General features: G+C 45.6%; 1 protein-coding gene across 1 annotated transcript in view; it reads left to right on the forward strand.

The window, feature by feature from the left end:
* LOC135080849 (metastasis-associated protein MTA2) overlaps nt 1-8,665 on the forward strand; it is a 70,844-nt gene extending 62,179 nt beyond the window's left edge. Inside the window, exons 15-21 of the mRNA XM_063975575.1 lie at nt 141-302; nt 515-676; nt 889-1,050; nt 1,823-1,945; nt 3,702-3,856; nt 7,829-7,941; nt 8,491-8,665. Coding sequence (XP_063831645.1) covers nt 141-302; nt 515-676; nt 889-1,050; nt 1,823-1,945; nt 3,702-3,856; nt 7,829-7,941; nt 8,491-8,665 — 1,052 coding nt within the window. The remainder of the gene's footprint in view (nt 1-140; nt 303-514; nt 677-888; nt 1,051-1,822; nt 1,946-3,701; nt 3,857-7,828; nt 7,942-8,490) is intronic.
* Nucleotides 8,666-10,014: the final 1,349 nt, after the last annotated feature.

A 10,014-nucleotide genomic window follows, 5' to 3' on the forward strand; every position in this document is an offset into this window, starting at 1 on the left:
GCGGCGGCCCGCGGCGCGCCGGCGCACGCGCGCCACGACTGGCTGGCGCTCACGCCGCGCGACCGCATGCCCGTGCCAGTACACGTCGCCTTCCCCAAGCCGCCCAAGGCGCCCGGTGAGACTACAATACTATTTATTAGCCTATGCTCCGCGCGGCGGGCCGGTGGGCGCGGTGGCCACGCGGCTGGCGGCGGCCCGCGGCGCGCCGGCGCACGCGCGCCACGACTGGCTGGCGCTCACGCCGCGCGACCGCATGCCCGTGCCAGTACACGTCGCCTTCCCCAAGCCGCCCAAGGCGCCCGGTGAGACTACAATACTATTTATTAGCCTATGCTCCGCGCGGCGGGCCGGTGGGCGCGGTGGCCACGCGGCTGGCGGCGGCCCGCGGCGCGCCGGCGCACGCGCGCCACGACTGGCTGGCGCTCACGCCGCGCGACCGCATGCCCGTGCCAGTACACGTCGCCTTCCCCAAGCCGCCCAAGGCGCCCGGTGAGACTACAATACTATTTATTAGCCTATGCTCCGCGCGGCGGGCCGGTGGGCGCGGTGGCCACGCGGCTGGCGGCGGCCCGCGGCGCGCCGGCGCACGCGCGCCACGACTGGCTGGCGCTCACGCCGCGCGACCGCATGCCCGTGCCAGTACACGTCGCCTTCCCCAAGCCGCCCAAGGCGCCCGGTGAGACTACAATACTATTTATTAGCCTATGCTCCGCGCGGCGGGCCGGTGGGCGCGGTGGCCACGCGGCTGGCGGCGGCCCGCGGCGCGCCGGCGCACGCGCGCCACGACTGGCTGGCGCTCACGCCGCGCGACCGCATGCCCGTGCCAGTACACGTCGCCTTCCCCAAGCCGCCCAAGGCGCCCGGTGAGACTACAATACTATTTATTAGCCTATGCTCCGCGCGGCGGGCCGGTGGGCGCGGTGGCCACGCGGCTGGCGGCGGCCCGCGGCGCGCCGGCGCACGCGCGCCACGACTGGCTGGCGCTCACGCCGCGCGACCGCATGCCCGTGCCCGTGCACGTCGCCTTCCCCAAGCCGCCCAAGGCGCCCGGTGAGACTACAATACTTTAATTATGCCCGTTTTCACGATCAATCCCTAATTTTTAAGTGACCCCTATGGCAGCGGTTCCCGAATGGTGGTCCGCGGAACCCTAGGGTTCCGTGGAAAGGCCGCAAGGGTTCCGTAAAAAATATTATCCCACATTTCGTGACCGACGTTGTTCGCTCGCACCGACTTGTTTACGCACAAGGGAGGGGCAGGGCGTGCGGGCGGAGCAGTACGGGGGTTCCGCCGCTAGGAAAAGTATAATCAATTAGGGTTCCTTGGCAAAAAAAATTTGGGAAACCCTGCCCTATGGTAAGACATAACAGGAATGTTATTTTCATAGGGGTCACTTAAATTAGGGATTGATTGTGAAAACGGGCATTAACCTCCTATACTAATTAATGCTAAACCTTTAGCAGTTATAGATACTATCTCCCGTATTCATAAACATTACTATGAGGTCTCACAGTGCGCGTGAACGCACAGGGTCACAGACGAACCAATCGCAAAGCTCTATTCGATGCTGTGCGTTCGATTTGCTGCTTCACTTAAGCAACCATCGTTTGTGAATATGGGGGTGTATGTCACCATAATAAAGTATATCAACAACAACACTTGACTCAGAAAACAAACTTGTAAAAATGACTCTTCTCAAAGAGAGAAATCATTTTTGCGACGTAGCCAAATAACAAGGCACAGCGCCACAAAAATAGTATATTTTTGATATTATGAGTACCATAAACCTAATCTGAAACGCTAACTCCGTTCGTTATTACAGACGGCAGCCTGATATACGAGCGCGTGGCTTCGCGCGCCGAGCTGGACGCCCGCCGCGAGGCGGCCGCGGCGCCGCCGCCCGCGCTCAAGCGCCGCGCCTACGACGACATCAACGGGCTCGACAGTGAGTACAAGCTTTATCTTGAGACTCGTGACTGACTCATACAACTAGCCCGTAACTTTAACGACAACAAAACACTGAGTTACGATCCTATCGAGTAACGTTCTATCAAAATGACCCTTGTGAATACGGATTTAGAACTGTTTTTCAATGGGACGACTTCTGAACGTCGTCAGCGAGATTTTGACTGTCAAAATACGTGAATTAGGCCACAGGGCTACTTCGTAAGGCCGGTTACTCATTATGCCGCAGCGGCGACGTAGTTGAAGGCCCCTTACAAATCCAAAACAGCGCCGCGGTATCGTGTGTAAACGTGCTAAGGCCGTTTTGTAAACAACTTAACGTAGTTTCGGATCTATCTGTCATGCCGGCACCTCGCTCTGCGTGAGAGAGACATGGGAAAGACAACTTGAATACTTTTTTATAAAATTTAGATTAATGTAGTTATTTTTAAATTTTGAATCTATATTAACTAGCTATTATTTCTTCCTTCCGCTAACCTAATGGAAGCAGCAACAGGTGAGTAACTAAATATGTACAAAAATCTTGTTTCGGTTAATATGAAACAAATGAACATTTCGTAGACTGTTCAAATTATATCTTAATTTATGATCAATTGAAATTCAATTAACAATAAATTAGGTTGTATGAAATTAAAGATTTTTCACGTGCAAGTCAATGACTGAATTTGAGAGAATTTTTCCTCAAAGTGGTGGCAAACAAATTCCAATTAAAGTGACACATTCACGAACACTTTTCTACTACGTACTATTTATAACTCAATTCTTGAATACATGACAATGTACAGACAATAGACATCAGATCAGTGGCGTAACTATAGGGTGGCAGGGCTAGCAGAATGCCAGGGGGGCCTCCGACCACCATCCCAGCTCGTGGTGGTCCCGGGGCCTCCCTGAAAAATAATCTAAAGCCCGGTCCGTGAGCACGTAGAATTTTGTCCAATGACCCCTAGTTACCCATCCTTATCGCTCGCGCGTAATTATATTGCTGTCGCGACTGTGCGACTGGCACCCGCAGTGAGTGTGCGAGCGCGATAGCAACATAATTACGCGCGAGCAATAAGGATGGGTAGCTTGGGGTCATTGGACAAAATTCTACGTGCTCACAGACCAGACAGACTATACAGGGTGTTAGGTAAATGGGCATATAAGCCGACACTAGCCCATGTTAACATGGGCATATAAATGGTATGGTGAAGTCAGAAAATTGATATCTTCATTTTAATTATTTTAATTTTCATACAAATCGGATTTTATAAAATTTATTATGTATGAAAATTAAAAAAAAAAAATGATGATATCAAAATCTGACTTCACCATACCATTTATATGCCAATGTTAACATGGGTTAGTGTCGGCTCATATACCCATTTACCTAACACCCTGTAGACACATTAAGGGACCTATGTACAGAATTTGCCACGGGCCTCGGATGGTATAGCAACGCCACTGCATCAGATCCATTCAAAAATCGAGTTCCCCAACCTAGTACGAAAGTGTTCCGCCATCCCTCGAGTATGAGTAGACTCGTCACCGCCCGGCGTTGCAGGAGGCGCGCGTCCCCCCTCGGTCTCGGGGTCTCCCTGAAAAATAACCCTAGATACGCCAAAAGCATTTGCCACGGGCCTGGGATGGTATAGCAACGCCACTGCATCAGATCCATTCAAAAATCGAGTTCCAACCAGTAGTATGAAAGTGTTCCGCCATTCGAGTACACTCGTCACTCCCCGTCGTTGCAGGAGGCGCGGCTCCGCGCGAGGCGGGCGCGCCGCCGGCCAAGCGGCCCAACAAGCACCCGGCGCCCATGCAGCGGCCCTCGCGCGAGCAGTACGCCGCCATGTGTGCGCGCGCGCAGGCCACCGGACAGCCGCTGCCCGCGCATGTGTTTGCGCACGTTAGTATACTTTCCTTTATTTATTTATTATTATTCAAACATCTTACAAGCTAACAGAATACATTCCAAAGCGCTTATAAGAATTAAGATTCATATTCATGTCAAATTGTCAATATGTTACGGTAAATGTGATAAATGTGAAAATTATGAATAATCGCCGGTTATTATGAATAAAATTACCTCATGATTTGGTAAATGTGATTAATATGAGATCATTTCGTTCGTTTCAGCCAAATGACGTCCACTGCTGGACAAAGGCCTCCCCCAAGGTTTTCCACAATGAACGGTCCTGCGCTGCCCATGCGTATGAGATCATTTATGTGTGTATAAACTAAATAGGCGGCTTAGGGGTGGCCCAAGGGCCACCCCCGCCGCATCTTAACCTATTTTTCACTTTAAATCAAAACAATGTGTTATACATTATGCCAAAGTGATGTCATGCAAAAAACATTCCAAACTCATTTTGCCAAATTATATTAATATATGATATCAAAACGTTCAAAATGTGAGGCTATACATGAGCGCTGTACACGAGCCGGTGTTCTCTTTTATGGTATTTGTTAGTATTAGGCGGTTATCACACTGCGCCGCGCTCCGCCGCGGAGCGCGGGGCGACAGATTTAATAATTGTATGCAAGTACCTCAGTTTGTATAGAAAACACGCGCGGCACTTCACACTGACAACGCGTCCACGCGCGTGATTTTTTATATGAAAATCACGCGCTCCGCGGCGGAGCGCGGCGCAGTGTGATAACCGCCTTAAGGTTACATTATGAAATAATCACTGATAAATGTTATTAATTTATCACTTTTACCAAGTCTGTCGGTAATTATTCATAATAACCGGCGATTATTCATAATTTTCAATTTATCACATTAACCGTAACAAATATAATATCAAAGTCTTTATTTATTTCTGTTGTATTGTAATTTAAGTACAGGTATAGTGCTTAACTGACTGAGTTCTGGTAGTGGAGTGGGACATGTGACGTATAGCTTTCACGGGCATGAAGCATATTCTAAAGTCGAGCTGACAGTACGCCGCCATGTGTGCGCGCGCGCAGGCCACGGGCCAGCCGCTGCCCGCGCATGTGTTTGCGCACGTTACTATACTTTTGTTTATTTATGTTGGATTGTAATGTAAGTATAGGTTTAGGTATAGGCTATAGCTATACCGTATAGCTCTTAACTGACTGAGTTCTGAGGGTCTAGAGTGAGTTTACATCAAACGTAGTGAGCGCGTCAAAAATGTCATTAAATGTATGACGGATTGTACAGCGCCCCTAGCGGGAAACGTTCTAAAACTAAAATTTTCATACATTTTGATGTAAACTCACACTCTCAGTCCACTGGCAGTGGAGTTGAACATGTGACGTATAGCTTTCATGGTTATGAGGTCTGACTTCTAGCTGACGTGACGCACTCCACTACCGCATGAACCTCTTCAGTTGACCGCTATTCCTGTAAATTAACGTTATTAAAATAACGGCACACTGAAAACCAGCGCCGTGGCCTTCGTCACCGTGGGCCACGGCATATGCTGAGTGGGGTCCCGTTGCAGTGGGCATCTTGTTGGTGGATGGGTGGCACTGCTCAGTTTACTCTTGTTTTTATTTTTTCTTCTTCCATTATTATGTGCCACTGTCATGTCTATGTAATTGCCTGTATTTGTGTGATGTCCATTGTAATAAATGTGTCTTTCTTTCTTTCTTTCTTTCTAAAATTTAAAGTTGTAATAGTGTTAAAACAGATGTCCTTCATAAAATGTCCCGTTAGACTTTTTTTTATATCCACAACGAGGAAGCTCTTGGCCTGTATCTCACCTGATGGTAAGTGATGATCAGGCCGAAGGTGGAAGCGAGCTTCACCCGGAATCCTCAACCATGGAGGAACCATAAAGTTAATATTCCTTCGGAATAGAGCAACAATCACGAGCTGTCAAACGAAACCAAAAATGAGATGTCATATGTGTGTGTAAAAATAAATATGTGTGCATGTCAGTGATGTATGTCGTTACTTTTCACATGAATATCGATATCGATTAAATATTAATTAACACCTAACAGTAATAATATAAATAGAATAGGATGGAATGGGATTGTAGGTATATGGGAATTGGGAGAGTGGCCTAAGAAAATAAAAACAAAACTCAGAAGATTAAAATTATTCAACATATTTATTTGAAAGAGTGAGAGTTACAAACATCAAGACATCCATACAAACTTTCGCATTTATGATATTAGTAGGAGTAAAACAATAATTAAAAAATGATAATTCTGACGATAACGTAAGAAAATAGGATTCTAACGATGTAATAATCGTTGTTGGCCGTATAGTGTAGTGGTTCGAAACGGACTACTATTCCGGAGGTAGCGGGTTCGATTCCCGCACAGTACAAACATCTGTGTGCATGAACATATTTATTATTATATTTAGTATGTAATATCACAGAATAATAATAAGTACTACGTACAGAAGTTTTACTTCGCGAAGGTATTTAAAAAAATGTATGCTCAATGTCATTAACAATATGGTGTAATTTAGCCTGTCTCAAGAGTCAAGCACCATTTTGTTGACAAACGTCAGTGATCGGCACTGCGCCGAAGCTATAGGGCTGACTTCGGTAAAATGATGTGACGTGAGGTGCCAAACTGCGGAAAATGGCGGAGGAAATATATGATTTAGCATGAATAAACTATCATGAATAATATTAACTACTTACTTACCTCTCAGTGTCTTGAGGCAACTTAAAAAAGATACTGCACAGTATTTAGTACACCATTTTCTTTATTTTCTTCCATGATACACAAGAATACCTACGCGTGCGTGAGTCAATGTTCGCTCGTATGTGAGGCCTTGTCGAATAGTATCCTGTAGGTGGGCCATCGTGCGTGTTTTGTTTTCGATGTAAACTCGCGGAGATGAACAGGCCTGGTAATATTTAGTTTAGTTTATTAACTAACAGGTAATTACAAAATAATACTTTTCTATATTCACATACAAACGCCATTTATGTACCTACATAATCAGCAGTGACTGTGATAAACAGCGCAGAAAATATATTTATCGATTGTGGTACAACCCTAGTGTAAAACGAAAATTATTTCTTTACACAAAATATTCATAAATTCTGGATTATGAGCATGAAATCTTTGCTTACAACTTAAATTAATGTTTAAAGAACATAATTATCACACTTAGTGCTTAAAATTCTAAGCGCATTCACAAAAATAAAGCTAAAGTTTGGAGGTGTCGATTTCAATAAATTTACCTGTGAAATGAATATTTTGCAGGATTATTCCTTTGGTGTACATCACAATCAAGGACGGAACAGGTCACCATTATATTAGAAAACAAATTTTCCAAAAATAAACAGGATTTTACGATATTTTTATAAAAAACTATGAATTAAAATTTTCTTTGTGCCTCTTAGTGTCACTGCCTGTCAAATCTTTTGCAAAAATGGTTCTATTGACGTGACGATGACAGCATCACACATCTCTTTTTATCACACAGGGTTGCAGATAGTGACATCTCGCTCACTCATTCTTTGTTGCTCTATTCCGAAGGAATATTAACTTTATGGGAGGAACTGGCCATCTAACCTCTAACTTAATAGTTTATGTGGATTAAATAAATTAAACCTCTTCGATATAATCGTCACTGCAAAATTCAAAAGCAATACCGCTGCAAAGCATATACTCCTCGACCCGAATATGAGGTAATACGCTTAATTATTCTTCTATAGTCTGGTCGCAGAATTTTGTCCAATGACCCCAAGCTACCCATCTTTATCGCTCGCGCGTAATTATAATGCTGTCGCGACTGCGCGACGGGCGCCCGCGTGAGTGTGCGAGCGCAACAGCAACATAATTACGCGCGAGCGATAAGGTTGGGTAGCTTGGGGTCATTGGACAAAATTCTTCGTGCTCGGAGACCGGGCTTTATCTAATGAAACTTATGAACATGCAGGTAAACGGCAAGCCGACCAACATAACCGGGCGCGGGGGCCGGCGCCACGTCATCTCGTGGATGGACGCGCCCGACGACCTCGACCTCTACTTCCGGGCCACTGAGGCCGCCAAGTGAGTGTCCGTTATCGCACGACTTGTTTTTATGTATTAAGAACCAAGTGATGCTGAAGTAATTCCATTACCTTTTATGTTACACTTTTACTTTTATTGTTATCAATAGCTTACACATTATGGTAATACCTATTGCTCATCATGCGACATCGACTTTGAATTAGTCATCAAAATTACTCCAAGATGGTGTTTTTACATGGACATAATATTTTTCATTTAAAGTATATTTGTCGATAACCAATAATTCCACTTGACACTGGGCACTTACCTTACCAAATAATGAATTGGAAGCTGTTTGTCAAGAACGCGTTTCTAGCCATCACTAGGGTGGTGTCATATAGACTAGAGATTCCATGTGACACCACCGGTGGTGTGAAAAAGGAATGAAAGAAGCAGTACGACAATATGGAGCAATTAAAAAGCTATTTTTTGTAACCGCTACCACTGACATTTACGCCGAAGCAGAGCTGTGTTGCTAAAAAAATCCATGTAAGAGCACCCCAAAAGTGTCTGAAGAAAAATGATTCGAGCTGTGCATTCGTTCCTCAGGGCCGCCCGGCGAACACTGAGTTGCGGCGAGCTGCGCCGCGGGGCCCGCGCGCCCTGGCGCCCGGTGCGCGGCGGCGCGGCGGCGGCGGCGGGAGCGGGAGCGGTAGCGGGCGCGGCGGCGGGCAAGGGCGCGGGCGCGGGCGCGCCGCCGCTGCAGCTGGTGATCCTCGACTGACAGCAGCCGGCGCGCACGCCGCACCCGCCGCACCCGTACACCATGGAGGCGCTGCTCGGCTGAGCGCCCCTGTACACACCGCCCGCCTCGGGCCGCGCTCGAGCGAGAACGAAGATTGTATTTTTGGTAATCGAATCGCCGAGGACGGATTCTGTAGATAATATTTTAAACTATATTGTTCTTATGTGGTTTGATCTGGCGTCGAGCAAAATAATGTATTTGATACATAAAACGATATGTAAGTCTATTTCATTCGGAGATTCATTGTAGGATAATTTACAATTTTTTTCATAAATAAAGCACAAATTGAAATACTGTTTCGTTTTATTTTTCCTGAATGATATAATAGTCAGGGCGTAAGCCGTCCTACTTTAACGCATCGTGTAAATAAATAAAAAATCGTTTATATCGGTAGAAATCATTTTTGGCCACTCTAAATTTTAACCCTTTCACTACAATCTGTTCGGGTTATACAATCTGCGCACCTGGCGGCCGTGACGTCACATCGACACTGATACAAACGACGAGGCGGGAGATGTGCGGTTAATTGGGAGGGAGAATCACATTCAACGAGTTGCGCAGTTACCTCGACTCGATAATACAACCCGGTCGAGGTCTCGAGGTCGAGCCGGTATACAATGTATAAAAAACTATAAAATATTTAAAGCAATTACAGTTATATTCTTAGTATTTTTTTCTCATATGATTTACATAAATACTTACTTTATAGCTTGCATTCAAACTTTCAAAGTTAGTCATAACACTACGCAACTCCCATTGTTTTCAAATTAATTTTGACATTAATTCATTACGGTATAGTTTACTAGCATAATATTAACTGCAGTTGGTAAGATATATTTGATATTGGTCAAAGCAAGTACAGTGACCACAAAAGGTGGATATACACTAGAGCATTTCTATGTAATGTTCGTTACGTTCTAACGAATGCTCGGCATGATTACGAATTATAAAAAATATAAATGACATTTACTTCGTTCGTCCCTCTCGATCTGCGTCACCACCCGTGCTCGTGCAAAAGGCTCGACGATTTGTTTCAAAAGTTACACCAATACGCTATTTGGTTTGTACAATTAAACGGTGAGCGTGCTCTACGTTTGGTTCGTGAGAGGCTAAGATGTTTTTATAGTATGTCATTGGTGAGAGGGTGATACACTAGAACATGTAAGAGCAGCTTATTGTTTTGTTACAAGTTATATGCTCTAGTCTATACTCACCTTTAGTTAGATGTCCGATAAACATACGACGGCAACGGGTCCCGTGATGTTAGGCGCTGCTGCTGATGGTAAGTTATTATTGACAACGCCACTCTTGTATAGGAGTTTTGGGCT

The sequence above is a fragment of the Ostrinia nubilalis genome, chromosome 18 (genome assembly GCF_963855985.1).
Source record: "Ostrinia nubilalis chromosome 18, ilOstNubi1.1, whole genome shotgun sequence".
NCBI classification, from domain to species: Eukaryota; Metazoa; Arthropoda; class Insecta; order Lepidoptera; family Crambidae; genus Ostrinia; species Ostrinia nubilalis.